Below are 26044 nucleotides of genomic sequence, written 5' to 3' on the forward strand. Positions count from 1 at the left end.
CGGCAACAACTCGAAGACAAAATTTTGGTCAGACCACCTTCTTCCCATCACACCATCATAAACGTCGCCAAAGATGGCAAGCAAGACGTCCGCAGTGGCAGACGAGCCAATTGAGGTGCTCATTGCCCTGCATGACAAGTTCGACCTCATGGACTTTGCTGGGCCGCTCGAAGTCTTGACGACGGCCCTGCACGATGCGAAGGATCCCAGTGAGTGGCCACGCTCGCTCGTCATTGTTGCCAACCCCGCACCGTTCCCTTCGGCCGCAGCAAGGCTCAACCATTGAGTCCCGGTACCCTTTTCGCTGCACAATGGACGCCCCAGAACGATTTAAAGCCTCGGGATGCACACTGTTAAAAGAATAGAGCTGACTCGACCTCTGCTGAGCAGGTTCCAAGGCCTTCGATGTTACCATCGCGGCAGGCGAGCCTAAGGTTCTTTCGGAGCAGGGTGTCATCATTGGCTCCCAGTGCTCTTGGAAGGAGGCCCACGAACGTCTCAACGACTTTGACGTCCTCATCGTCATTGGAGGCAACAGCGCAGCGATTCTGGAAAAGAAGGCTGAGCCGCTTAACCTCATCACAGCCTATGCAGAGCTGCAGAAGAACGACCCCAGCCGCGAGCGCACCCTGCTCTCCGTCTGCACAGGCTCCTTGTTCCTGGCAAAGGCGGGCATTCTCTCTGGCCTTTCTGCCACGACCCATCCCGACTTTATTACCACGCTCGAAATCTTATGCAGCAGGGTGGTCATCGAGGGCAAGGGCGACCACACCGATGTCATTGAAGACGCCCGCTATGTCGTGAACAATCTGCGCTTTGAGCTCGGAGATGAGGACGAGAATCCCTACGTTCGGCGCAAGTCGGATGCTGGCCGGCGCCCATCCAACGCCCGGTAGGTGCCCGCGAAGTGCCCGATCGCTCATGCAACCCAACTGACAACTATCTCAGGAAGGGTTCGATGTCGTTCAAGGGTGCCTCGCGTCGCGAGTCGATTGCCCGCCGCGCCGCGATGCGCCTCGGTGGCCTCCGTGTTATCACAGCTGGCGGTGTGTCATCTGGCGTGGATGCAGCTCTCTACCTGGTCAGCATCCTGGTGGATGAGGAGTCGGCAAATGAAGTCGCCCGCTTCATGCAGTGGACATGGACCAAGGGTGTCGTGGTGGATGGTCTTGACGTGTAGAAATAAACTGGTATGGCGTTAGACTCCCAGGACAGCACCGCGCAGCAACTGGGAACTGCCGGCATTTGCTTATGTTTGGAACTGAAGAACAGTGATTGTAGAGGGCCAGCTACAATTGCGAAGCGAAATTCGTATCCGTACTTTTACGACATGAGCTGCTTCCGAGTTCAAAATGCTACTGTTTGAAAAGGACCGTATTCCCCCCCTTGATGGAGTGACACTGGAGTGAGTGAGAAGCTTGTCACCTGACAACGGCCCGACAAGGCGCGCCAATCGCGGAAAATCTGTCAGGAATCTCGACGACATCCGACTAGCTGCACTTAGGCCGTACTCGGAAACCAACTTCACAGGTACCCGAGCGACCACCATAGAGACAAACAGGCATGGCGACACCAGTAGCGGCAGCAACAGAGGCAGTGGCCAAACAATTTCCGCGCAGATTCGGCAACAAGCAAATCTTCCTGTACGAGCATACCCTCCCTGCATCCAGTGATGGAGATGCTGATCGTGGTCTCTGCATGCAGACCGAACCACGTCATAGCCTTCATTCGCCCCAAGCCGAGGCAGCCGCCAAACCTGGCGACGTTTGTCGTGCCGCTGCAGTTCAACAAGCTCGATCTGCGCGACTACCTTTTCCACGCCTATAATGTCGAGGTAACGTCGGTGCGCTCCTTCATCAACCAGCCAACACCTCGGCGAAAGTATGGAAACACTGGCAAGTGGTTCCGGCCGCGCTCGCAAAAGATGATGATTGCCGAGCTCGTCAAGCCCTTCGTCTGGCCCGAACCGCCCGCCGAGAAGGACCGGGAGCCTTTCGATCACGCCACCTTCACCAAGATGGAGAAAATGAGGGAGGACCAGATCAAGAAGGAGACGGACCCGGCCAACATCCCGCTGCGCACACAAATCAAGATACCCCCAAGCAGGAGGACTCTCAAGGAGCAGGCGGAGGAGTTCATGGAGAGCGGGGAATGGAGCAATGGGAAGATAGGGGACGGCAAATGGACAGAGGTGGAGAAGGACGTCCCGGTATGACCTTGAGGAATGAAGGACCGATTGCGAGTCGGGACCGGTTGGCTGGCTACCTTACTGGGACAAGCAACTCAGTGTTGCGGATATAGAGGGCCTCAAGTCACCTACAAGACTCAGCTCGACGAAACTGTATTATATCATGCTAGGCTCGGGTTATATTGTATTATTCGATCACGATCTCGAAGCCTCGCCGCTGTTTCCCGTTTCCTCTTCCTCAACCTCATCCCCATCAACCCAGCACTCCCTCCTCTGAAACAACAGCACCTCATCACCCCAAGCCCACCATCCCGCCGTCAGATTCCTCGCGAAAACCTCGAGCGCCTCATATTGCTTCGGCAACAATTCCTCAAAAAGCCTTCTGAGATTTGGCTTCCGCGAGTGCACATCCGGCACAGAAACAATCACTTTCCCGGGCACCAGCCCTCCTCCCTGCATCGCCCTGCCTCCCCTCTTCCGCGCGATAAGCAGCCTCTCCCAAGGCTTCCTCCACCCAGACCCGACCCCAACCACCGGCTCCCCCTGCGTCGTGACCTTCAGCCACGTCCACTCGCCGACCAGCTCGACGTTCCACTCAGCCGCGAACAAGCCGCCGCGCGGCCGCGTCAACAGGTCGGCGAAGCGCGCTGCGTTGGTCACCCACACGGCGACAAGCCCGCCGGGCGCGAGTCGCGATGCCACAGGGATCTGGCGCAGGAGCGTGTGCATCGAGGACAGGTCCGGTGCCGGGCTGTAGGCGCCGGCGCCGGACCGTTTGCGTTTGGCAGAGCGGTTTGGCCAGGGCGGGTCCAGAATTATGAGGTCGAAGTGGTCGGGCGGCGTGCAGGAGAGGAGGGTTGAGCGGCGGGAGGAGATAGTTCCCAAGAGGGGATGGGAGTTGAGCGGGAGGTGGTAAAGGGATGGATCGCGGACTGCGGTAGGAGCGGGTTCTGGAAGGGATGAAGTGGGAGGATGGCCGGGGGACTCCGCTTCTGGAGCTGGTGAAGAGGCACGTGAGCCTGATTTCAGGCTTGGCTTGGGTTTTGAGTGAATCCGTGGGAGACACCAGGGCCCGTTATATGACACTCTGATCTCCTCCAAGGCTGATTCCACCGCTGCCTGGGTCATGAGCTCAGCCACTTGCGCCGAGGGCGACGCCGCCGGCGGTCCGGGTCCGCCCGTCTTGGGCTCCGGCGTCGGGAACGGAGCCGCCGGGGGGTCCGCCGAGATCAACCTGCGGAGCTTGCGAGGGTCCCCGTTTGCGGCTGTCAACTCCTTGGAGGAAACCTGTGCCTCCTCAACTGAACGCGGCAAATCCAGCAGGATCACGCTTTTGTTCTCGCTCTGCCAGACGATGCAAGATGATGAGGTCATTTTCTCATCAGCAGCCCCTCTGCTCTTCCATCAGAAAACGTTAACCTGCAACAGACTGGCACAGAATCTGGGGAAGAAAGACAAGCAATTGGATGCCCAGGACACTGGTTGGGTCGAAGGGTCCCGTGACTGCTGGTTGGCCCGCTTTGTCAGGCACTGCCAGGGGTTGTTGCGGGAGTAAGCTGGGGTGTCGGTAATCCTCGGCTTGGTGGCGGCGCCCGGCCGAACGCTAAAATGCCGTTCAGGAATGACGTTCTCGGTGTTGCATTTCCGGATTTTGGACTTTGTGTGTCTGTCAGCACCTCACGATCGCAAGTTCACGTCATCGAAGCCAACAGTGACTTTGAGTCACGAACCATACACACAAAGCTTTGCTGTTCCACAACGGAATATCTTCCTCCAGAAACGAGGTCTCTGCGCGATGCGCCTTTAGCGCGCCGGTCCGACCCCTCCGAAATCCCCGACCGTCCTGCGTCGCAAACGGCGGAGCGCGCGCCCTCCCGAGGGGATCCCCCGGCCCTCATGAGCGCTCATGACTCCATGCCGGGGGTCTTGCCGTCGCGCCGAACGCGAGAGGCCTCCGACGTGCCACGGACACCGGTAGCCCCTAGGGAAGAGCCTGCTATTTGTCCGACACACGACGAAGCTCAAGTCTCCCTGAAGGCACCTAAGGACAAGCGCAGTTTCGACTATGTCTGGAGATCTGGCGTTGCAGGAGGCTTGGCGGGCTGCGCGGTATGTGATCTGTTCTTCACCCATAGTACTCCATATCAACATGCTGACATGGTGCGCAGGCCAAAACGATTGTCGCGCCGCTAGACCGGGTCAAGATTCTCTTCCAATCCCACAATCCCCACTTTGTCAAATACACAGGGTCGTGGTCCGGCGTGGTCCTGGCCGTCAAAGATATCTATCGCCAAGACGGATCCGTGGGGCTGTTCAAAGGTCACTCGGCCACCCTGCTGAGGATATTTCCCTATGCAGCCATCAAATTCCTCGCCTACGAGCAAATCCGCGCCATTGTCATCCCGCAAAAGGACAAGGAGACACCTTTCCGGCGGCTTATCAGCGGTTCTTTGGCCGGTGTGACGTCTGTCTTCTTTACCTACCCCCTAGAACTTATCAGGGTGCGGCTTGCTTTTGAGACGAAGAAGGAGGGCCGGTCATCACTCCGATCAATATGCAAACAAATCTATCAAGAACGGCACTATACGAAACTGACGCTCCCTGGAACGGATGCGGCTGTGGCATCAGCTTCAGGTATCCGAGGGGCGGTGGCAGCGGCCGCGCCGCCGCTGGCACCACCAAGCTTCGGGTTGGCCAACTTCTACCGTGGCTTTACCCCAACACTCCTCGGGATGCTGCCTTACGCCGGCATGTCCTTCCTCACTCACGATACCGTGGGCGACTTGCTTCGTCACCCGGCAATCGCCCAATACACGACGCTGCGGAAGCCGGAGAATTCTCCGCCGGGCAAGCCGGCACCCCTCCGTTCATGGGCTGAACTGTCCGCAGGCGGTATTGCCGGGGTGGTCTCTCAGACGGCGTCGTACCCCCTCGAGGTGATCAGACGGCGTATGCAGGTGGCCGGTGCGGTCGGTGACGGCCACCGGATGCGGGTTGGCGAAACGGCCAAGTTGATCATGAGGGAGCGTGGCTTCCGGGGTTTTTTTGTGGGGCTGACCATCGGCTACGCCAAGGTGATGCCAATGGCGGCGGCCGCCTTTTACACATACGAGCGGTTGAAGATGCGGTTTGGCATTTAGATTACTGGGTTGTGGCTGTTTGGATCATAGCACATGAACGGCGTTTTTGGGTGGTCTCTTGTGTTTCCGGACCCGATTCATGGTTCTCGAGCAGTGTCTGCGTCGATAGAATTCCTGCATGTGAGGGAGAGGGGTCTTGGTCGGTGTCCGGTTGAGAATAATGGCGTTTCAAACCCCAAGTGACAGCCTCTGGAACCCCATTGCTGGCGGCCAAGTCCGGTTGTCTTGTCGAGAACATGACGCTTCCCGATCACCCGCTCTTGTTGAATTGAATATTCCGAGAAAGTTGCGATCTCGGTCTCTGACCAAACACCATGACTTTCCTTGCACAGAAGGCAAGAAGCAGCATGCCCAGAAGGGGCGATGGACGGAGAATACGATCATTGAAAGCGCCAACATTCTAGACAGTTCTTTCCGGTTGCCTTCAGCGCAACACCTTCCATATGTGAGCGAGTTGACCCGACCTGAATCTCCCACAACGCAACTCAGGGGCTACTATTCTCTCGGGACGACAAACTCGACGCCCAATAACCACACCCCTAGACTCTGAAGAATATCTACGTTCAAAGGCAGCGCATTCGTAACCCCGGCGAAGATGGGACCGCTCCGCAAGCCAACGGCTCAACAACCCCAGCCTTGTCCCCAACATGAGAGCGAGCAGATTGTCAAGCGGCCGAACCACTCGGGCCCCGAGGACCACAACCAGTACAACCCCGACCCCCTAGGGCACTTTCTCACCATCCCCTGGGCAGCAACAATGCTGACGGACCCGGCCGCGTTTGACATCATCGTCTCGGATCGCCGCCTCGTGCTCTCTCGCGAACATCAATTTGTTCGTTCCGTCATGAGCAGCGAGACGACGGTGCGTGCGTGCGTCACCTTTTGCCTCAAGTTGCCGCCGAACGAAGAGGCTGGTCAAAAGGGCGTGCGGCCGTCGCCGCCGTTTGACGGACAAGGCCACGGCAACAGTGATGGTGACCATAGACCCATATCCAAGAGCAAGAAGCTTCTGTCCGGCGGTGGACCCGAGAACGGCGAGGATCCGGAGAGGCCCTTTTTGATTTACAACGTGCTCATAGATCTGGGAGTGGGCCTGAGCAGTTTCAGAGGGATGCTGCATGGCGGAGCGATGGCCGCCTTGCTGGATGAGGCCATGTGCGCTGCTGTGAATAATCAGAGCAGTGAGTTTTCGCGTCGCATCCCACCCTCAACACAGCGGGGCTAACGACGCCGTGCGGCGACAGAGTATGTGTTCACAGCGACAATGACAATCAGCTTCTTGAAACCGGCCAGGTTGCCCGGCGCGTTTATTGTCAGGGCAAGGGTAGTCAAGAAGCAAGGGCGTAAGCTCTGGGTCAGGGGTACACTTGAGGATGGCGACGGTGAGCCCTTTTCCCCCTTGGAGACTAGCCTACCTGACATACTACATCTTTGGGTGAGATGACACAACTAACTGACACTACCTAGGCGAAGTTAAGGCAGAGAGTGAGGCATTGTTGATGGATCAAACGCCTGGGAGGCGGAGCAAGCTGTAGCGGCGGGGGAATGATTGAAAATGGATAATCTTAAGACATCGAGTCACGATTGTGCGAATAGGGACCATTAGAGAGTTAGCAATAGGTAACCACCTTGATGGCTGATGTTCCCGACCAGGAGACGAAGCCCAGCGAGATGGGAATCGCTTGAGTTGACTTTGAGTTGTAACGATACCACAAGAGGCTGTGTGAGGTGATTGGTCAAAGCGGCAGTAGACCCACAAAAGGCAGTTCCACTTATCGGTGCCTGCCCTGACGCACCACCGGAAGCGCGCTTGCTCACTTAAGGCGCGTCTTGCAGCAAGTAAACTCCATCCCGGACAGAATTACTCGGCCATGTCAAACACGCTGCCACTTGGAATTTTCACCACTTACCAGTAGTACTAAGGATGGTCGGCCGTAACAGCAGCGCTGCAACCAGGAAACGAGCGAAGTCACAGAACGAGGACGAGCCTTCATCAACGGCCAAGAAACGTCGGACTCGTCTATCAGAGGCTTCGCCAACTGATCGTGGTGGTGTTGGGGAGGTTCAGGAACCCAAACCAGCGCCAGTCGCAAAAGGGACCTTGAAACGCGGCCGTCGCGCGGCATTCTCGCAACCGGCAAAGGATACCCCCGCTGGCCCATGGAAAGTTCCAAGCTCTGAAGAGGAGCCTGCAGCACTGCCCAAGCAGCCTGCCCAGCATAACAAGGATAGGAGTCAGCGGCAGAAGTCCCAGGCATCAACCGTCAGCCAAAGGAGCAGTGTCTATGACGTGCCGGACTCCGACGAGGATGAGCTCAGCGCTGCCGCCGTGGTGCCATGCCCAGAGCGTCACAAGCCGAACGGTGCAACAGCCGCCAATGGGGAGGCCGATTCCGCTGTTGGAAAAGTAGGGGACGAGGCCGGAAAGAAGAAACGCGGCCGGCCCAGTAAGCAGGATCGGGAAGCTCAAGCGAAGGCCCGGAACGACGAGGTCCCAGCAAGCCCAAGGCCGTCTGTGCGCGCGGGCCGGTCAGCAACCCGTGGTTTCCCATCTCGTGAACAATCCCGAGATGGGGACCAGGCTCCCGATGATGGTTCCCCCGTGGGGAACTCGCCAGTCCAGAAGGCGGTCCAACGCGGGGCTGGTGCAAATGGAAAGCTAGCAAAGGGGGTTGAGTTACCGAAGGGGATCTTGACACCTCGGAAAGGAAGGACCCGGGAAGACTGTCTGCGAAAGAGTGTGGCCTTTGATAAGTCGCTCGATGTGGGACTCGATGAGGAAGCCCTGGACAGCTTGGCCGCTGAGTCGCCTTCGAAATCGACCAAGAAGCGCCGTCAAGCAGCCGAGATGGTTGATGAGATGCAGATCAATGGGACGACCACAGACGATGATGGGGCCTCGGGCGGCGAATCCGGCAGCGAGGAGGAAGACGACGAAGTCTGCGCCATCTGCTCCAAACCAGACTCTGAACCGCCCAATGAGATCGTATTTTGCGACAATTGCAACATGCCGGTGCATCAGGAGTGCTATGGGCTCCCAGAGCTGCCTGAAGGAGACTGGATCTGCCGAAACTGCTCGCAGGACGACGCAACCGCGGTCAGTCACGGCGCGGCAAACCAGGCGAAGTCATCTGTGGTAGCGCGGGAAGACCAGACGCCGAATATCCCGAACTTTGACCAACACCTCCGCTCGGCGCAGCGCGTGCTGGTCGACCGTTGTGTGGGCAGGCGTCGCATAAAGCCTCGCGGGCAGGACGAGGCCTACGAAAAGATATTCCAGCTGGTGGAGCAGACAGTTGTTGCAGGTGAGGGCAACTCGATGATGGTAATAGGCGCCCGCGGTTGCGGCAAGACTACGGTAAGCCATTCTTTCTCCCTCCCAGAAGCTGCGGAACTAAGTGCGTCTTTGGTAGCTTGTCGAATCCGTCGTAAACGAGCTGTCAGAGCGACACCAGGACCAGTTTCACGTTGTCCGGCTGAGCGGATTTATCCATACCGACGATAAGTTGGCTCTAAGGGAGATCTGGCGGCAGCTTGGCAGGGAGATGGAGGTCGAAGATGACCTTGTCAACAAGGTGAGCTTTTTTCGGAATGATAATATCGTGCCCTTTTCGCTGACCGAATAGACCACTAACTACGCCGACACCATGGCTTCTCTGCTTGCTCTGCTCTCACATCCTTCTGAAATCGCTGAGACGCAGGACGGAGTAACATCCAAGTCCATCATCTTCGTTATAGACGAGTTTGACCTCTTTGCGACGCATGCCCGACAAACACTTCTCTACAACCTTTTCGACATTGCGCAGGCCCGAAAAGCGCCGATTGCTGTTCTCGGCCTGACCACAAGAATCGACGTTGTCGAGAGCCTGGAGAAGCGAGTCAAGAGTCGGTTCAGCCACCGATATGTCTATCTGTCGCTGCCAAAAAGCCTACCGGCGTACTGGGACGTATGTAGACAGGGGCTCACCATCGACGACGAGGACATGGTTCTGGAGAGTATCGATCCGAAGGTCAAGGGCCACCGTGAATTCCGGGACTGGTGGAACGGCAAAATAGAGGTACGTGCATCGCGCGATCCCAACGCTGCTGCTTTTTCTCACCGTGTCAACCAATCGGCAGTCTCTGTACAAAACGCAGGGCTTCCTGGATCATCTGGAGTCGCACTTTTACAGTACGAAATCGGTGTCTGCATTTTTAACGACGTGCATTCTGCCCCTCGCAGCGCTTTCCCCTTCTTCGCCATCGTTGAAGATGCCTGCAGGCACGGAACTCGCCGTCTCGCTGGAACCGCCAGACTCGAAACTGCACCTCCTCGGCTCCCTCTCGGACCTGGACCTGTCCATGCTGATTGCGGCCGCGCGGCTGGACATCGTGGCGCACACCGACACGGTCAACTTCGCGATGGCCTACGACGAGTACGCGTCGCTTATGAGCAAGCAGCGGGTGCAGTCAGCCGGCGCCGGGATGCTGACCCTGGGAGGCGGAGCGCGGGTGTGGGGCCGCGGGACTGCAGGCATCGCGTGGGAGCGCCTGGCGTCTCTCGGCTTGCTGGTCCCAGCGGCGGCCGGCGGCAGGGGCACCGCCGGTTTGGGCGGGTTGGACGCCAAGATGTGGAAAGTGGACGTCGCGCTCGAGGAGATTCCGGCGGCGGTGAAACTGAATGCAGTGCTCTCGCGGTGGTGTAGGGAGATATAACCTAGGAGAGAGCAGCCCACGCCTTTATTATTACAGCCAGCATGCGCAGGTACCGCTCCATCCAGGTTGTTATGAGTGCAGCCCAACATAATGTACGTACCAAAACATCCTCTCGACTACCCCTCTTGACAGATTGGTCAGTCGATGAACCTCGACTGCAGCACGCAGTTGCCCGGCCTCTGCAGTTCAATCGAAATCTTTAGAAAAGTTTCGGCGTCGACAAACATGGCTGGATTGATCAATCAGGCCCAAACCGACACCGGCCTTTTCCGTCCCAACGCAGCCTTAAGTGCTGGATGCGAGATCTGATGCACCTCGGATGCCAGGGCACTGCATGATAGCGGGCGCCAGCAAGCAGGGGGCTAATTTCGGATGCACCGCCGCCATGCTTTGCCCGCTGTGCCATCCGGCCCACGTGGCTGGGTAACATTCCAATAGCCAACGAGACCCCCCGGCGGAGTGCGCCACACCTAACAATAATAACCTGGGGTCCAGCGAAGCTGACCGGATGCGATTCAGCCGCCGGGCACTGCTCATCATGTCTTACGATCACCCGAGACAATCAGATTATGTCTGTTTATTATTCATGGATGACCTCCCCGGGACAGTATGCACTTGTTTCCGAGTTGGTTTGGTCTTTGCTTGCATTCCAGAGCAGTCATTGCAACCTACGCTCACAGTTAGAACAAAATTGCTGATCTGTCACTTACACGGCCCGAGTCATGTCGAAACGTAATCAGTTTACTACGGTCACGCCGCTCCCGGCAGGAGTCACACGGCAGATCGTTCTTGATCTCCTTCACGACCACGAGGAAATGATCGACCTGAACCCCTTAGTCAAGGAGCGGCATCCAATCTCCACGCCGCCCCATGCTCAGGCAGACGAGCTACACTGTCAATGGTACTCTTTGACGGACAAGATCGCATACTTGCCCGGTGTGGCTGGGGATGTGAGCTACACATGCGCCTTCAACGACCTGCCAACCGGCCTTCAAACGCACTGCTATGCGCCGGCTGGGTTGAGTAGGTTATGAGCCACCAAGCGGAGTGTTCCAAGCACCATCTAACACTCTCTTGCAGCCATCCGCGACAAATGGACCGTTGGCGGCTCTCTTTCGGGTGAGCCCACAGAACCGATAGAGCTGGGACTCCGGGTGCCGCCGTCAGTACTTTACCTCCGCGAAGACGTCGACATGCGCTGCAATGTGATCATGGCAGGCTTCGTCAAGAAGACGCTCAAGAAATCGCACGCGGCACTCGTCGATAGGCTAAAAGTAAAGGCCCAGATTGCGACTTCTGCCAGCAGTTTCAAGGCGAACAGAAACAGTAGCAGCAGTGCCGAGTCGTCCGAGCCGACCAAGCCGATAGGCGGCGGGACCGCGCGGCGAATTAGCATCAGCAGCCTTCCCTACCATCTCCTATCTGCATCTGTCCCGACCAGTCGCCCCTCTTCCGTGGCTTCCTCCGTCGTCAGCACCGCGTCATCACCCTCAATCTACAGCACACCAAGCAGTCCGACGTTGTCGTCGCCAGCTAGTAGTCTCGGAGCGGGCCCGGCGAGTTCAGCGTTGAGTCCGCCGACAGCTCACAGCAGCGGGCCCCAACGCCAATCTAAACAACGACCGGATGAATCCGTCGCGTGGCTATCTCTAGCTCTGCGGACAGCGAACAGGACCGAACAGAAACCCGAAATTGCGTCCGTGAGCGTTCGGATCTCGGAGCCAGAAACACCTTTCCTCCTCCAGCAACAGCCCGACTGGCCGCTAACGACACAAAGAGCTGTCCCGGCGCCGCGCCGTCAGGGCCAGCTATTATTACATGCGTATGGGCTTCCGGCCAGTCACTCTTTCTCGGCCGGTGCTGCGTCCAGCAACATGGAATCACCAAACAACTCCATATCCGCCGGGAGGGATGACGTCCTCTCACCTGACGCTCTCTGGCACGCTCTGGGCGGTGGACGCTTGGCCGCAACGAACGCGGCGAACTACAAGGCCAACAGCAGCCAACAACCTCACCCTGGCAACCACAATCGCGGCCACCCGGATTATCCCCAGATGGGCCCGTACGACGACGAGAGCAATGGAGCTGTTGTCGAGCTGGGTGTGGCGGGCTTACGACCGCTTCCGTTGCGTGCGAAGCCTTAAGCTGATGCCGGTTAGGACAGCGATGAACGGGCCTTTTGCTGCCGAATTGATTGAACGTTAACGGGAGGTCTGTTTGTGTCGAAAGCTGTTATATATCAAGGTGTTTGGCGCACATTTTCTGTTTGTCGAGCATTGTTGTAGGGAAAGGGATGGTTCCAAGTCGGTAGCTTGCATGCAATACCCCGGATACTAAATGAGTAACGATGGTCTTTTCCTGCTGATTGTGTAGCGTTAGGCCGAGGGTCATATAGAAGGAGTGTTGTACATTCCTCAGCCCTAACAGGACTTTGAATCTCAAGTGAATTAGTGTTCTTCGCCTTTATACGGCTAGACTGTGCCCCGAAATCAGACAACACGCACACCGCAGGCCTAAACAGAAGGGATACCAGCCAGCCTTCGAGATAGGCAAGAAACAAAAGCAACCCAAGAACTCCAAGGTTCCCACTCCCTTCTATATCCCGAACCCCTAGTGAAACATCCGGCAATTGCAACAAAGCCCAAACCGCGCCAACCGCACCCGTCACCACAACCGGCACTTTAACCCCAGTCCGACCAGTCCCGGCCAAGTAAACAAACGGAGTCGGTCCAATCCCGCCCGTCGACAGCGGCGCCCCGCCGGTGCCGGTAGGCTGCGGCGGCATGACCACGCCCGCCTCGGGAGGAGGATCAACGACCGTCTCAGGAGGAGGAGGAGGAATAATTGCCTCAGGAGGGGGAGGCGGAACAGCCGACTTAGTGGGAGGAGGAGGAGGAGGAGGAACAAGTAACTCGGGGGGGGGAGGAGGAAGAACCGATGCGGGAGGAGGGGGAGCAACAACCGTCTCGGTAGGAGGAACGACGGGGATAACAAGATCACGCCCTCCGCCCCGGGCCCGTCGCAGTCATGATGGTGTGCACGTCCGAAGCTGGAATCGTGGTTATTCTGTTTACATTTCGACGTAAAATGGGTTGGTTTGTCGAGTCAGTTATGTGCGGGAAGGTTGGGGGTGAGCTGAAATACATATATTGGGCATACACTTGAGACGCTGAGGTTCAAGTCTGCATGGGCACCCGTCTCGTTGGCGTCGACGACGGCATGGTTGCGATACAGGTGCAGATGGCTCGGTTGCCAAGCTTGGTTGTAGTTTTTTGTGCTGGTTCGTCGAGGCCGTGACGGCCGCCAGGGAGGCGTCGAGGAGCAAGAGGGGTTTGGCAGTGGACGGCATCTTCGCGAGGACCGACGTAAGGCTTGTCTGCTCTGTGGTGAGTGGTGCTTGCTTGAGCAAGGAGGGCGCCGGAGAACTTGCACTTGATCAGATAGTAGTGCACTGCTCCCTCGTCAGCGGGCGAAGAGGTTGACTGCGAAACCAAGCGGTGAGTGAATCCGTAGTAAGTAAACAGAGTCGAAGCAGGAAAGTCGATGTGAGGGACGGGACCTTGGGCTGCCGCGTTTTATGCTCTGATACAATTCATCACTGGCATTCCAGGGATGCCAGAAGCGTGATGCCGCCAGCTCATCAATTCCAAAGTGCCAGTGTCCCATCCCAGCCTCTCAAAATAAACACAGGCACCAAAAATGCGAACTTCGCGGGAATTCCAAGCAGTCCGCATCCAGCAACGACCCCAAGCACGAGTCTCCTTCTCACTCTCCAAGGCAACGCCGAGCAGCCACGGTCTTTCACGCGCCACAGGGCATCCATCGTTGGCAACTGTCCAAGAATCCAAAGCAGTAGGATTCTTGGCATCTTGTTTCATTTGTGTAGATGCAGATCTCTCACGAGGTCATCACCAGCCGGCACCTGCAAACACGCCCTCATTTTTCCATCCCTCTGCTCAGGCATCCCATTCAAACAACTCTCCGGCAAACGCCCAATCCTCGCCCCTGAAGCTAGCGAGCGGCCCCAGCGCTTATTGGGCTCTTTGGTCGCCAATCTCACCAATGACACAAAACGCCCCATCCACATGGCATCAAATCGTCCACACCACCGACGTGACAGAGAGATGGAAATGATTGTTGTGTGTATGCCAAATGATCTGCTCTCCCATCTATGCCACCACCATCCCGATAACGCCTGTATATCGACCTCTCGACAAAAGGATTAGAGAAGAAACAAAATAGCAATGGGGATATAACGCGAGGAGGAAAGCAACAAGTGCTGCCTCATGCAACCAACTCAACACCATGCTCGCCGATCCTGATGACGGTAAAACAAGACAGCAAAAAAGACTGACGGATTCCCGTAAAAGGGTCATGGCCGAGGCATCAGATAAGACTGTGCCTCGTCCTGGTAGACCCAACCTCTTGGTAAGACCGGCTGGAGCGCAGCCGTCTCAACGAGGGCATCCTAGCCAGTCAGCCGCGATTTGACCTGCTCTGGCTGCGCTCAGGGACGCGGGGCTGCGCATGCGTCGCCGTGATGGCGTCAAAATCGTAGTTCTTGAGCGTTTGCTCATACTTTGGGCTGCGCAGGAACTTGGGAACAGAGTCCTACTCCAGTGTTAGCTGTCGATCCCCAACCACGAGCATCTCAAGGGCGCAACTTACACTAGCCATCAGCTTGAAGACGGCATTCTGAGCATCCTCAAAGAGAGAGGTAACCTCGTGCAGCGTGTCGATCATGGCAACATCCTGTCCCACCGCCTTCGTCATGCGCGTCGCCAGGTTATTCCGAAGCTGGTGGTCAATGTTCAACTCGCAAGGGGAGCCGGGTGCCAAGAAAGCGTTGTAGATGCCGTACGCTTGAGCCATGATTTCCTTGATGCCGTCGAGCGACGCGGCGTTGTTGGGGCTCTTTTGCGCAAGACGAATCGCTTGTCTGCACTGCCGAACGAACTCGTCCACGTCAAGATAGAACGACAAATTCTCCTCGCAGTGAGTCTCGCGGAGGTTCTCGCGGAACAGTAACCGTAGGGCGGGATCGTTGAGAATCTTGTCAAGCCGCTGCGTGTTGGAGTCGCGGGCGATTCCGCCAGGCCGCGAACCCGGCAGCCCCTCGCTCTCAGACGCACGCCCTCTGGCCAGGGCACCGTTGACAAGGTCTCGCCCCTTGGCTGTGACCTGGTATATGGCCTGCTTGGTCGGCTGGAAGAGGTTATGCGCTGGGTACTGAGCCATGTGACTGCGATCCTGGTGCACAGCTTCTATCAGATCATACTCCACGAAAAGAGAGGCGATCTCGATCGTTTCCCTCCTGTCGACCGTGGTCGAGCAGTCCATCAGCCAATCCGTCGCGGCTTTTCCGGTGAAGGTATCCTTGAACGTCTTGCCTCCTACTTTGCGCTCCGCGGCCATCTTGACGCCGGTAAGACCGTCCCTGTAGTCGCTCAGAGAATCCGAGTCTGCCGAGTTCACGGTCGACTTGATGTTGAAGCCATTGGCGCCGATAAACCGCCGGAAGATGACCTCGATCGTCCCGCGATCCGTCAAGAGCTTGTCCGACTGCCCGTCCCGCTCCAAAATCACGAGCTGGGGCAGAGACGACCCGACAAGTTCGGCAACCTGCTTCTGCTGAATGCCATTCCGGGAGCAGAAGCGGTCCAAGATGGAGATACCTTTGGGGGTCAACTGCCAGACGATGCCCTTCATCGCGTAAACCGACTGATATTTCCCGTCCGCCGATTCGATGAACCTCGCCTCGAGAAACCGCTGGCATATGGAGCGCGCCATGTCCTTGGCCATCGAGAACGTTGTGGTCGTGGTGGTCGTCACGATTCTTGAGGGGTCCTTCGGATCCGGCATCCGGTTGGACTGAGAGAATTTGAGCGAACCCAGGTTGTTGATGGCATCTTCAGAGAGAAACGTGTGTTCCACCTTGGAAAGTCGCACGCGATGTGCCGAGAGCGGCAGAAGGCTGACGATCAGGGTAGCGAAGAGGTCATTGAAATCCTATTCGCCAATTTTTGGGTTAGCTTCGTAGGCTTCTTTTGGGGGAACCGGACGATGTTCGATTCTGCGTTCTGGGGCCCAGTGACAACCTCCCGTCACTTACTTTTGTGAACGGACGATCATCGTCCGTCATGCGCAATAGCCGCGACGATGTTTGGTGCATTTTGGCGTCGGGACGGGGGATGAGGGTTGGCTCCGGCAGCGAGGGATTCGTCTGGCTGTACGGCTGCGAGGGTGGGTCACCGAGCACGATTGTCGGACTCGGGTGGCTGCCGTCGACGAACAATGGCCCCACGGGAGCGGCGTAGTTGGATGTTGGCCTAGCACTGCGAAGTCCCTTCTCCGGGCTGGACTGGCTGCTACCTAGTGATTCGGGACCGGTCGAGATGCGACTGAGCGACTGACGTGGTCGAACCCTGGGCTCCGCGATTCCCGCAAGCGTCCTGTCGAAAAATGCGAGGATGCCGTTCGACCGCTGCGAGCTGATGGACGAATGGCTCAGATGGTGGCCCCGATGAGCACTGCTGGCGCCAACCGAGGCGGAGGTTTCGCGGCGAGTGGCACTTGAGGATGACGGACCCGAGAGGGATGTGGTGTGGAAAGTCGTCGTGCGGTCGCGGACGGTCGGCGGGTCGGTTTGTTCTTCAGGCGGTGGCGATGAGCGAGATAACTTTGACGTCGCGGCCATCTAACATGGAGAGAGAAAATGGAGAGCCCACCGGAGACATTAATAAGAGAGGAGGGGTTGATTGTGGGTGCGTGGGCGTAGCGGGACTGGGCAGGCTTCGGTTCAAATAAAAGAGGGACGCCGGCAGAGAGCGAGCGAAAACGTGGAGCGGGCCCGCAACTGACTGCACAAAGAACGGCCCTGCAGGCCAGGGGCTAGCGTATGTGTGGGAGCAAGGGCCCGGGTGGGTACAGGTACAGGTACCTGTACCTCAGCGCCGCTTATTATGGGCCGGGCTGTGGACCTGTGGTGGGGCTTGTCCACTGCCGCTTGCCGTCTGGCCACGCTCGTGCACCTTCTGAGGTTGATCCGTTCGGCTGGACGCACACAAAGAATTCAATTTGTCTTCTTTTGCTGACAGTCTCAAACATGACGACTCAAAAATTTCAGGTTTCTGGAATTCTCTTTTTTGGGTAGAAACCGAATCTGAAGATTGAAACGGTGACACAGTAGTTGTTCCTGCCCCTCATTCTTCTGCCAGACCGCCGCAGCTGGTTCATGCCCCCTCCGCATCCCAGTAGCGCCAGTGGTGGTTCCACATGTTCCACATGTCGCGCTCCCATTCTCCATTCTCCTTGCTTCGTTTTTAAAGAATAACGAGCAACGGACATAAGAACATAGCAGCGGCTCCATCAACAAGGCCCTGTTGCCCGATAGAAATCTGAGGCAGGCGGACAGCCTCTCGGCACGTGGGTCGTCAACAATTTCATCAGATCCGGCAGAGCCAACCTTGGAAGCGCTTCTTGAAACTTCAGCAACTGGTGTTCACTGCGGACCTTGACCCACTCCGGTCCATGTCATGAGGCATATAGGGTACCTATGCACTATGGTATGATTAACATACCGTGTACGCACGCTCGCTGGCATTGATCGTACGCCAGGTTGAGGCCAGGAGACGGCGTTGCAGTCTTCACCAAGTCGCGAGGCTGCGACCGCGTGGAACAGTCAAATATGCCCCAGCGCTGAGCAAGGCAAGCCAGCTGCCTTGCGAAGTAGCTCGTGGAACCAATGGCGGCTTTTCACATTAAGCAGCAAAATGTCAGGATAACTAAGGTACGAAGCCTGGGCCGAAACAGGGTCGTCGGGATTGAGCCCACAAGCCTGGCTACAGTGAAAAGGAGGGGGTCAGCTCGTGATAACCTGGAAAGTTGAGAGCCGCCTTCACAGGAGGCACCTAATCCACACCTGAGGTAAGTTTACAGCCAGATGTAATCCGTACGGAGTACCTCCGGATACCATGACCAAGAGACTTATCAGAAGACACTGATTGGATAGACTAGCGACTGAGGGACTGGTCCAACGATAGCAGAGAGCAGAAACGAACGCGCCATCACAGGTCCTACGACCTCACGGCCTCACACGGTTAGATCTGGTGCGCGTGGCATCAGGGATCTTTTCCACGAGGCCTATCCGTAGTCCGTTTTCAGTGGATGCCCTGCAGCCATGCTGTTGGCTTGCAGACCAGTGTCTGTGAAAAGAGGCGGGGCTCACAGTCGGCAGTCACCAATCGAAGGCCTTGAAGACCTTTCGTAACGCTCCGAGCTGTGGACCCACACGGCGGAAACACGGAGAGCACGGGTCATGATGCTGCTCATTCATGAGCAGGCTTGACTCTTCGGCAGTGGAGTGGGCCGGCTCACCGCTTGAGCCCGATCTACCCAACAACAGGACCGTTTCTTGAAGCACTCTTCGACAGTCAATGCCGGAGGGGAAAATAGCAGGACGATCTGGAGTCGGAAAGACGGACTGCCGTGGTTTGCTGGGACTGGCGGATTTAAACCAAGAAGTCGGTGAGCCAACTTGACTTCATTATGCCCGAAAGCCAAGAACCAGGTCGCCATTGAGAGGTTATAAAAATGTTAAGGTCTCCACCACTGAACACGTGTAGGCATCCACCAAACTAAGTCCGATCATCGGCTAGCCGTGATGCCACCGCCCATCCGCTCACAACACTCGGAGGTGATCGGGGTAATGGGTTAGTGATTTTGTGCCTAAACATTCGGCGGGGCCAGATTGCGCAGTGTACACATCATGCCGGGACCATCACGGCACTTGCTGTCCTCGATAATTCCAAAGGACAAGAGGCAAGCTTGCCCGATCGAGGTTGACCAACATATATGATTCCCCTCGAGGATAGCAATGGCTTGATGATTTGTCATGCACTTGGATGTACGACAATCAACATGTCGACTGTATGCATAATGTGCTTTGGTTTTGAAGCAACGCCGCCCGTCTATGCCTGATCCCAGACCAATGGTAGAGTTTTGGGCTTTCCTCATATCCGGGTTGCTCGACGTTTGGCGTTTCACCACCTGCGAGCCTGCGTCAAATGAAACATGAAATGAACTTATGTCAATCCCACAGACAGAGTATCCGCAAACTGTCGAGGGCCTAGTCTCCGCCATGTTGCGTAATAAGCTCTGAAAATCAAGCTCATTAGCAGCCTTGGCCCAAACGGGTTGAAATAGCTTTGGGCTGGGGACCGAAGCTCTCGTCCGAACGGTGAAAGCCGGTTATAGGTATTATAAAAAGCATTCATACCAGCCTGAGTGAGGTGAATTGGGTGGGGGTCCAAGAAAGCCAAATCCTACCTGCAACCCACTCGATGGTTACCTGGGCAAGGGCATGGTGCCGAGAAGCGAGTGATCGAAGAGATATGATGATCCCCCGCGATAGGCAGAGGGACGCGCCCCTCCACAGGCTTGATGTGCTGATAATGCTCAAATATTCACCATCGTCTGGATATTACCCGGCGGGACATCAGGACGTGCAGCGGCGGACGACACGACACATCTGCATGCAGGTCAACATGGCTGTTCCCTCCGTGATAACCGTAAGATCTTCCACTCCCCACGTTCTCCACCTAAAGTAGAATACCCTATCGTATCTGAGTCAGCAGGTTTGCGCTGAACGAGGCATTTGATAAAGTCAAAACGCTGCTGTTGAATGTCCATCCGCCAATGAAGTCAATGTCTCGATGAAGAAGAGGATATGCCGAGGGCTGGGGAAAGACACGGGCATTGCCGTTGCCCTACACGGCGGGAATAACGTCGAAATTGAGCGTGCCGGCGTCTGGTTGATGGCGTTAACTATAGGGCTAGCCAGGTGAGATGGCTGGCCGGCTGGCTCGGAGTTTGTCTTAGGTGGGCAGCAGCAGAGCCGAATTGATAGGGGACTATATATCCCAGAAACGCTGCTGAGAGCGTTTGATCGTTTTGGGCAGCTATGTACCTATACCTCCGAAGCGGGATTGCCGCCACGTGAGCCAGCCTGCAGCCTCTGAAGGAGGGAAAGCGAGGGCAGGGTGGGGAAAGGCCACGTGGTAAGGCCAGCCACACGTCGCACAAAAAACCTCCCCCGGAATGGAACCAGACAAAGGGGTTGCGCAAGAATTGCCCGGCTTTCTGCGTTGCATACACTACACAGTAGATGCCGCTGATATGATTCTGGCTGAAACATCAAGACTGGTCGGATCTGCGCATTGCTTTCATATAGCTCCGTACCTTACATATTAATAGCAATCCTCTACTTCGTATTCCATTTGTGTTGAACCCGCGGGAGATGTCACAAGGTTTCAAGCTTTGCCTGGCCTTTACCTTAGACATTCTTTGTCGGACGGCGGCGAAGGCCAGCAGGGCCACTAATGTGACCAGAAGAGCCAGCGCTCCACTCAGCAGCCAGAATACACAGTAAGTGTAGGCGACAAGGCTTTGTTTCCCGGTGAAGGGCACAGTCTCGCCCAATCGTCCCGAGGATGTTCATTTCGCGGCAGGCATGCTGCGCGGTTGTTGGGAAAGCCACATGCAGAACGACCGGGAGCTCTCCCCTGCCACATGCCTCAACCCGACCAACCAGCCAGTCAGGTTTCTCCAAGGCCCTGCGGCATGTCCGAAACGGAAGGGATTAAGTTAAGCAACAATGACCCAACGACGCGGAGTTCAACAATGTATCTGGCTCATGGCAGGGTCGACACTGTACACTACCGTCGGGAGTCCCCTGCGAAAGAAATATATATCGGGACAGGGCGAGGTCATTCGTTGGCTGTCGGATCGTGAAGACTCTGCTCATCAGCACTAAACGCTAGCTTCAACGTTTTCAGCCTCATGCTCGCCAGGGGTGCGCGAGATCTGGTCCACAACTCGCGCTTCAAGGTTCTTCTCCCGCGAGCTTCGGGCCTTCTGGAAGATTTCTCTCGCTATCGAACTCGCCCACTCCCTGGTAGTTACTTGTATATACATGGCCGTTAACGTTCTCTGGCCGCCAAAGACCCTTCGGCCGTTTGCTGTATGACGGTGGCCGCTGACCTTACGGTTGGAAGTACAGATACTACAAGGCGGTAGGTTCCTTAGGTAGGCAAGGGTCCGGACCCCGGAGAAAGTTGGAGGGCCAGCACCTAGGGCACCTAACATGAGCTACTTTTCTCTGATTGCCTTGATGAAGGGTTGCCGTGCCTCTAAACATTGAGTTCTCCGGAGTCACCATTCCGGGGCAGTCGCCGCTGTGGGGCTAAAGTCGAATTTGGTGTCACTCGATGAACCAAGCGGCAGGATCCTCAATGCAGCGGCTTGAGCATGATGAATTTTCCGTGAGCCTCCGAGGATGGCCATCTGTATAGGTAATATATACCGCAAAAGGCTAGTAGTCACTGATCGATGGTGCCACAGTTGTGTCTGCCTCAGGCCTTTGCAAGGTCGATGTCTAAAGACCCGTGTGGCCGGAACAGAGGAACATTAGCTCCGCGGATCACGGACCAGCGGGGACGCCGAGACACAACTTCGGCTCCAAGTGAGCGGGTGCCCACGACCGGAGCCAGCATATGAGACGAAGCTCGTTGAGATGGGACGACGCCTTCTCATTGATGGTCAGATTGCCACCTCAGATATGTACAATGTTATATTTATAATAATGGAGATATTTGCTTTACACTTCGGGGGCTGGTCGAACACAGCAAAAGTTGTCTGTTCTTCGGCTGCGGCGTTTTACTCGGTATCTGTGTTCTTTGCAGCAACGAGCTGCCGTTGGGGGTATATGCATGTCAACTTAGCACTCATGGGTAGCTCCTATCAGCAAATGTGGCGGGGCAGCCGTCTTTGCAACGGGTCCAAGTTGGTTTCATGCTCTGCAGCTCGTCCAACCGTAAAGCATCTCAAGTGACATCAGCGGCTCGCCGCAACCGCCGACGTCCGTCTGGTGGTGGCGAGAGGCTGTTCTGATTACCGAAATCGTGAGACAACCATCTTCGCTCCTCTTCGATCGAACCCGCACTAATGCAAGCTCGGCTCGAGCTCGGCAAGTACCAGAGCAGAGAGTCGCAGCTAAGTGTCGCCACGCTACCTTAACCATCGCCGCGGCCCGACCTCTGAAGCAGCTTGGATCCTGCACACCCAAGCAAACCTAAACCTCTCTAGGCCGACCTGAGGGAGTAAAATTACTGTATGCCCATTGAGTATATCCCACCTGCAAGTCCGCAGTTCGAGAACCATGCCCGAATCAGTCTACTCCACCAGCCGCCTCGATCATGACTACGATCGCCGGCGCCCAGACAGCAACATGACGGCCCGACCAGGGCCCCGCTCGTCGACGTCCCCGCGCGGGGACGACTACATATACGAGCGGGTCCACGGAGCCCGCCGGCACCCGGGCCGACCCCGCCAGTCTCGGCCCCGGCGCCGGTCCTCGTCCCGCTGCTCTTCCTGCAGCTCGTGTTCCTCATGCTCCTCGAGTCACGACAACACGGGTAGAAGCAACATCAACGACAGGTACAGGGACGCACTCATATCGCACCCGTCACTGACCAGCCGCGCAAAGCGGGGTTTCTCACCGTCGTCGGATGACAGTGTGCCGGAGGAGTACACCGTGTACCCCGACGGGCGAATCCATGAGCATCGGCGTGGCGGGGAGAAAGTGGACAATCCGTATCATCGAAGGCAGGACGGGCATCACCGGGGTTGGGATGGGGCGCGAGAAGGAAGAAATCGAGAGAGGGATCGGCGAAGGCGGTCCAAGGAGGAGGCCAAAGGATTGCTGATTGCTGCTGTGGCGTTTGTCGCGAGTGTAATCCTGTGTTGGGATTAGGGAGAAGGCCAGCAACTATAGAAATGGGGCTCATCGGTCAGTTTCCGGCTTGTAGAAACGCTGCACCTTCATCAGAGAGTAGGTTTCCATTGACCAGCCTCTGATTCATTTGATCTGATTTCTCCCCAGGCTCATAGCTAATACGTAAAGATGTCGCTTTCCTTGCAGCTCACGTAACATCTTTCCACCAGGGGCCTCGCCAGGCAGGCAATAGACTTACCCGCTTAGCCACCAATCTGTCATCTGTCACTCATGTGTAAGGCCAAGAAGGCGGCCGGAAAGCTCGGGGGAAGGTACGGAGTATATGTCCACTCGAGCATAGACGATATTAATGCCGCCAGGACAAACACATCGATGGCTTGAAGATGCATCAACTCATCCAAACCACACAAGAAAGCCTTGTATATCATCTTGGCTCCCGTCCGCCTCGTTTTAGTAAAACCCGAGTCGCAAACCCGCCAGTATGTAGCAAACCCGGCCATAACCTGCCCATAAAGGGAAACGCCCACCCGAACGCCCAGCTAATGCCACTAAATAATAGAATCTGAACCGATCTATCATCTGCCCAAAAGGCCCCCCCCCTTAAATCGAGCTAGGCGCGGCGTCCTTGCGCCAGCCTTTGGCCCTCATATTCGCCTCGATGGCCTTCCAGATGGCCTCGACGACCTCGCGGTCCCGCCACCGGCTCGTCTCGGCCCCCGGCTGCCCCGGGTCGCGCCATTTTTCGACCGAGCACGCGAGCACTTTGTGGCCGAACGCGCGCACCGACTCGGGCGGCTCCTCGCCGCGCCACCCCAGGTACACGCCCAGCACGTGCTTGAACAGCTCGGCCGGGTTGCTCCAGCGGTAGTTCTTGAACTGCCACGCCTGGCCCGTCGTGAACACGGCCACCACGCGGTTCCAGTACTCGGGCTTGAACTGCTCGGGGCCCTCAACTAGGATGAAGCGCATTGGCCGCGACGGGTCGATGTCCTTGATGATGCGCGAGATGTGGAGCATGGTCGATGTCGAGTTATGGTCTGGGGGCGTGTACCGGCCGCCTTCGAGGAAGGTTTTGGCGTTGGACATGCGCAGGAGGGCTGAGGCGGACGGGGAGAGGAGGATGATGGGGTCGGGGCGGCGTGCGGGCTTCTGGTTGAGCGGGAGGGAGGGGTTGGCGCCGACGCCGGCGGCGAGGGGTGGCCCGCCCGGCTTGCGCGTCATGAAGGGTGAGGCGAGCTTGCGCACGTGGGAGAAGTCCTATGACAGTGCGTTCAGTTTATTGGGAGTCAAAGTTGTGGGAAGGGCGGCACATTGGCGACTCACAGTCGGCTTGATGCCCCTGAGGATGGTATTCCGATCGCCCATGCGGCGCTCCCCATTGTAGATCTGGGCCAGCCGCGGGTCCAGCGTGCCGCGTCCTGAGCGGCCCAACGCAGCCGGAGCCGCCTTCAGCGTTACCCCGGCGGCCGCAGCACCGACCCCTGTCGCGACGTCCTTATCGCCGGGTAAAGGCTTGATGAACTCGCTCTCTTCCTGGGCGCCCTCAAGAAAGGTAAACAGCACGAGACGCTCGACAAAGGCAAACATGTGCACGGCAGTGGCACCGGCCATTTCTTCGTTGAGCTTGGTGGCAACGGCATTATACTCGGGGATGGCAAAGTCGCGGTTCAGCCAGGCGAAGTAGATGGAGCGCACATCGACGGCCTTGCCCTCGGTCGATGTGAAGCGCGTTGGGGCATCAATGGGGACGGCGATGCGAGTCGGATGTGTGAATACGAGATGCGTCGCCTTGGAGAGGGGCGCTTCCTCGGACGAGTCGGGCGATGTGGTTGGGATGATCTTGCCATCAGCCGCAATTGACTGCCGCAGCAGCAGCAGCGGATCTTCTGTTGAGGCCATGTTGATTGCGCTGCCGAGATTCTCGGTTCAGGCGTTTCGGATTAGCACTCTTTTGACGGTGGAAGAGCGGGTGGTGCTTTTAGCTGCGCCGCCGATAAAGCAGGATTCTCGATTTACGGAGCCGTTCTTGTTGCGATGTTCGAGACGAGGCTGCGGCAGCCGGGAGCCCCTGTTTGAAGGGAGCTTTCGGGTCCCGCTTTTTGCCCCAGAAGGCTGAAGACAGGTAGAGCTCGGACCACGTTTTTACCCCTTTTGTTGACATCAACCCCTGAATCGACCCAGGCGGGCTGGAAGAAAACCCCCCAAAGAATGAGTAGAGAAAAGAAACAGAAATAGATTGAAAAAGTGAATCCCATGATGTGGAGACCAGGTGGTAATAGATATGCTAGACTTTCTGTCTCACTCCTCTCTACCTCCCTTGACTGATTCACAAGTCCTTACGCATTTAATGGAGGTTGTCGCCTAAGGTAGGCATTATTCAGGAGACGGTAAGCTATGTACAGAGATTGCTTCCTAGCTCGACACGCATAAGTAGTAAACAGTCCTTCTGCAAGGAATCAGGCAGGAAAGAGAGACAATATGGATGCTGTAACCCGCTTGATCGCGAGGAAGCCGGGAGCTGCCTGAGTGCACCACTCAAGGGCAGCATAGTTGAGGGCTTGCAGCACTTCTTCCTTGTTTTTCTTTTCTTGCTCTTACCAACGAGAAGGCAGGCATTTGTTGACAAAGACGAACTATCGTTGATTAGGGAAGGAACATGTTATCGCCAGAAATCCTGACAATGGAAAGCACGAAATCCGATAAACCGCCCACCTTTCCCCTCCCCGCCCCCCACCCCCCGTTCCCGTTCAGGTCTTTTACCCTTTTTCCACCGTTCAGAAAATCCGGACTGCAGAACTCACATAAGGGGACTATTTCAATGCTGGTAGCCCTGTCTGTGATCTTGGAATCGCTGGAACTTCGAGATTTCCGCAGAGCGTTGAGTCGCAAAAGCTCCCCAGGAGTGCTTGTTAGCGGGTGTGGTTTGCTCAGGCGTACTTCATGGAATGGGCCGTCTGCTGGCCGGAGGTGTCCTGAACCGGACATGGCGTTGCTAATTGTAACCTCGGCCAGACTTGGCTCGTGGTTCTCGTTTTATGCTCAGTTCTGGTGACGTGACCCGTCGATTCCAACCACCCGCATATATTAATCCAGTCTTTTGATAAAAGTTGTGCTTCAGTGTCGCATTTCAATTTCCCAGCACGGTGAACGACAGCAAAAGTCAAAAAGCTCAGCGCCAAGTCCCTCGTCGAGGTGGTATCTCTGAAAGCCCTCGGTAGTGACTTGCTT

The 26044-nt window shown here is 56.6% G+C and overlaps 14 protein-coding genes across 14 annotated transcripts; 10 read left to right on the forward strand and 4 right to left on the reverse strand.

Annotated features, from left to right (window-relative positions):
• The first annotated feature begins 43 nt into the window (after positions 1 to 43).
• On the forward strand, positions 44 to 1373 carry N657DRAFT_670268 (class I glutamine amidotransferase-like protein). Its single transcript, XM_062795531.1, has 3 exons — positions 44 to 209; positions 391 to 892; positions 949 to 1373. Exons 1-3 carry the CDS (start codon positions 74 to 76, stop codon positions 1178 to 1180), a joined length of 870 nt encoding a protein of 289 aa, XP_062649924.1. The 5' UTR covers positions 44 to 73; the 3' UTR covers positions 1181 to 1373.
• A 305-nt stretch (positions 1374 to 1678) lies between these two features.
• N657DRAFT_568870 (uncharacterized protein) lies at positions 1679 to 2215 on the forward strand (the record flags this gene model as incomplete). Its single annotated transcript, XM_062788618.1, has 1 exon — positions 1679 to 2215. One exon carries the CDS (start codon positions 1679 to 1681, stop codon positions 2213 to 2215), a length of 537 nt encoding a protein of 178 aa, XP_062649925.1.
• A 168-nt stretch (positions 2216 to 2383) lies between these two features.
• Positions 2384 to 3618, reverse strand: N657DRAFT_688757 (MT-A70-domain-containing protein; the record flags this gene model as incomplete). The annotated part of the gene is made up of 1 exon (XM_062796956.1): positions 2384 to 3618. Exon 1 carries the CDS (start codon positions 3560 to 3562, stop codon positions 2384 to 2386), a length of 1179 nt encoding a protein of 392 aa, XP_062649926.1. The 5' UTR covers positions 3563 to 3618.
• A 484-nt stretch (positions 3619 to 4102) lies between these two features.
• N657DRAFT_679144 (mitochondrial carrier) lies at positions 4103 to 5328 on the forward strand (the record flags this gene model as incomplete). Its single annotated transcript, XM_062796152.1, has 2 exons — positions 4103 to 4297; positions 4357 to 5328. The coding sequence occupies 2 exons, from the start codon at positions 4103 to 4105 to the stop codon at positions 5326 to 5328; spliced, it is 1167 nt and encodes a 388-aa protein (XP_062649927.1).
• A 595-nt stretch (positions 5329 to 5923) lies between these two features.
• N657DRAFT_614653 (uncharacterized protein) lies at positions 5924 to 6991 on the forward strand (the record flags this gene model as incomplete). Its single annotated transcript, XM_062790445.1, has 2 exons — positions 5924 to 6261; positions 6313 to 6991. 2 exons carry the CDS (start codon positions 5924 to 5926, stop codon positions 6551 to 6553), a joined length of 579 nt encoding a protein of 192 aa, XP_062649928.1. The 3' UTR covers positions 6554 to 6991.
• N657DRAFT_688758 (uncharacterized protein) lies at positions 6460 to 6999 on the forward strand. The gene is made up of 2 exons (XM_062796957.1): positions 6460 to 6710; positions 6796 to 6999. Exons 1-2 carry the CDS (start codon positions 6593 to 6595, stop codon positions 6861 to 6863), a joined length of 186 nt encoding a protein of 61 aa, XP_062649929.1. The 5' UTR covers positions 6460 to 6592; the 3' UTR covers positions 6864 to 6999.
• A 1967-nt stretch (positions 7000 to 8966) lies between these two features.
• Positions 8967 to 9511, forward strand: N657DRAFT_642939 (uncharacterized protein). The gene is made up of 2 exons (XM_062792439.1): positions 8967 to 9194; positions 9296 to 9511. The coding sequence occupies exons 1-2, from the start codon at positions 8976 to 8978 to the stop codon at positions 9353 to 9355; spliced, it is 279 nt and encodes a 92-aa protein (XP_062649930.1). The 5' UTR covers positions 8967 to 8975; the 3' UTR covers positions 9356 to 9511.
• On the forward strand, positions 9448 to 10307 carry N657DRAFT_642940 (uncharacterized protein). The gene has a single exon (XM_062792440.1). It carries the CDS (start codon positions 9580 to 9582, stop codon positions 10021 to 10023), a length of 444 nt encoding a protein of 147 aa, XP_062649931.1. The 5' UTR covers positions 9448 to 9579; the 3' UTR covers positions 10024 to 10307.
• A 189-nt stretch (positions 10308 to 10496) lies between these two features.
• On the forward strand, positions 10497 to 12467 carry N657DRAFT_642941 (uncharacterized protein). The gene is made up of 2 exons (XM_062792441.1): positions 10497 to 11046; positions 11104 to 12467. The coding sequence occupies exons 1-2, from the start codon at positions 10839 to 10841 to the stop codon at positions 12165 to 12167; spliced, it is 1272 nt and encodes a 423-aa protein (XP_062649932.1). The 5' UTR covers positions 10497 to 10838; the 3' UTR covers positions 12168 to 12467.
• Positions 12215 to 13248, reverse strand: N657DRAFT_295928 (uncharacterized protein). Its single transcript, XM_062786658.1, has 2 exons — positions 13183 to 13248; positions 12215 to 13089 (listed from the first exon to the last, which is right to left on the reverse strand). Exon 2 carries the CDS (start codon positions 12806 to 12808, stop codon positions 12263 to 12265), a length of 546 nt encoding a protein of 181 aa, XP_062649933.1. The 5' UTR covers positions 12809 to 13089; positions 13183 to 13248; the 3' UTR covers positions 12215 to 12262.
• Positions 13249 to 13511: 263 nt separating this feature from the next.
• N657DRAFT_295785 (uncharacterized protein) lies at positions 13512 to 14442 on the forward strand. Its single transcript, XM_062786657.1, has one exon. The coding sequence runs from the start codon at positions 13650 to 13652 to the stop codon at positions 14247 to 14249; it is 600 nt and encodes a 199-aa protein (XP_062649934.1). The 5' UTR covers positions 13512 to 13649; the 3' UTR covers positions 14250 to 14442.
• Positions 14443 to 14499: 57 nt separating this feature from the next.
• Positions 14500 to 16720, reverse strand: N657DRAFT_679148 (RGS-domain-containing protein; the record flags this gene model as incomplete). The annotated part of the gene is made up of 3 exons (XM_062796153.1): positions 14500 to 14634; positions 14692 to 16032; positions 16136 to 16720. 3 exons carry the CDS (start codon positions 16718 to 16720, stop codon positions 14500 to 14502), a joined length of 2061 nt encoding a protein of 686 aa, XP_062649935.1.
• Positions 16721 to 22076: 5356 nt separating this feature from the next.
• Positions 22077 to 23125, forward strand: N657DRAFT_296017 (uncharacterized protein). The gene has a single exon (XM_062786659.1). It carries the CDS (start codon positions 22241 to 22243, stop codon positions 22832 to 22834), a length of 594 nt encoding a protein of 197 aa, XP_062649936.1. The 5' UTR covers positions 22077 to 22240; the 3' UTR covers positions 22835 to 23125.
• Positions 23126 to 23408: 283 nt separating this feature from the next.
• Positions 23409 to 24857, reverse strand: N657DRAFT_642946 (CDC73-domain-containing protein). The gene is made up of 2 exons (XM_062792442.1): positions 24140 to 24857; positions 23409 to 24073 (listed from the first exon to the last, which is right to left on the reverse strand). The coding sequence occupies exons 1-2, from the start codon at positions 24713 to 24715 to the stop codon at positions 23417 to 23419; spliced, it is 1233 nt and encodes a 410-aa protein (XP_062649937.1). The 5' UTR covers positions 24716 to 24857; the 3' UTR covers positions 23409 to 23416.
• Positions 24858 to 26044: the final 1187 nt, after the last annotated feature.

This window comes from Parathielavia appendiculata, assembly GCF_033297405.1.
Source record: "Parathielavia appendiculata strain CBS 731.68 unplaced genomic scaffold N657scaffold_3, whole genome shotgun sequence".
In the NCBI taxonomy this organism is placed as follows: Eukaryota; Fungi; Ascomycota; class Sordariomycetes; order Sordariales; family Chaetomiaceae; genus Parathielavia; species Parathielavia appendiculata.

Bases quoted from the DNA above. Each gene is read 5' to 3' on its own strand.
- N657DRAFT_642939 (XM_062792439.1), top strand. From the start codon at position 8,976: ATGGCTTCTCTGCTTGCTCTGCTCTCACATCCTTCTGAAATCGCTGAG. The intron at 9,195-9,295 runs CTGGAGAAGCGA...ACAGGGGCTCAC, and splicing joins GAATCGACGTTGTCGAGAGC to CATCGACGACGAGGACATGG.
- N657DRAFT_642946 (XM_062792442.1), bottom strand. From the start codon at position 24,715: ATGGCCTCAACAGAAGATCCGCTGCTGCTGCTGCGGCAGTCAATTGCG. The intron at 24,074-24,139 runs GTGAGTCGCCAA...GCACTGTCATAG, and splicing joins TCAGGGGCATCAAGCCGACT to GACTTCTCCCACGTGCGCAA.
- N657DRAFT_642940 (XM_062792440.1), top strand. From the start codon at position 9,580: ATGCCTGCAGGCACGGAACTCGCCGTCTCGCTGGAACCGCCAGACTCG.
- N657DRAFT_670268 (XM_062795531.1), top strand. From the start codon at position 74: ATGGCAAGCAAGACGTCCGCAGTGGCAGACGAGCCAATTGAGGTGCTC. The intron at 210-390 runs GTGAGTGGCCAC...TCTGCTGAGCAG, and splicing joins GCACGATGCGAAGGATCCCA to GTTCCAAGGCCTTCGATGTT. The intron at 893-948 runs GTAGGTGCCCGC...CAACTATCTCAG, and splicing joins CGGCGCCCATCCAACGCCCG to GAAGGGTTCGATGTCGTTCA.
- N657DRAFT_295928 (XM_062786658.1), bottom strand. From the start codon at position 12,808: ATGCCGCCGCAGCCTACCGGCACCGGCGGGGCGCCGCTGTCGACGGGC.
- N657DRAFT_642941 (XM_062792441.1), top strand. From the start codon at position 10,839: ATGATCGACCTGAACCCCTTAGTCAAGGAGCGGCATCCAATCTCCACG. The intron at 11,047-11,103 runs GTAGGTTATGAG...ACTCTCTTGCAG, and splicing joins CTATGCGCCGGCTGGGTTGA to CCATCCGCGACAAATGGACC.
- N657DRAFT_688758 (XM_062796957.1), top strand. From the start codon at position 6,593: ATGACAATCAGCTTCTTGAAACCGGCCAGGTTGCCCGGCGCGTTTATT. The intron at 6,711-6,795 runs GTGAGCCCTTTT...GACACTACCTAG, and splicing joins TACACTTGAGGATGGCGACG to GCGAAGTTAAGGCAGAGAGT.
- N657DRAFT_296017 (XM_062786659.1), top strand. From the start codon at position 22,241: ATGCCCGAATCAGTCTACTCCACCAGCCGCCTCGATCATGACTACGAT.
- N657DRAFT_295785 (XM_062786657.1), top strand. From the start codon at position 13,650: ATGCCGCCAGCTCATCAATTCCAAAGTGCCAGTGTCCCATCCCAGCCT.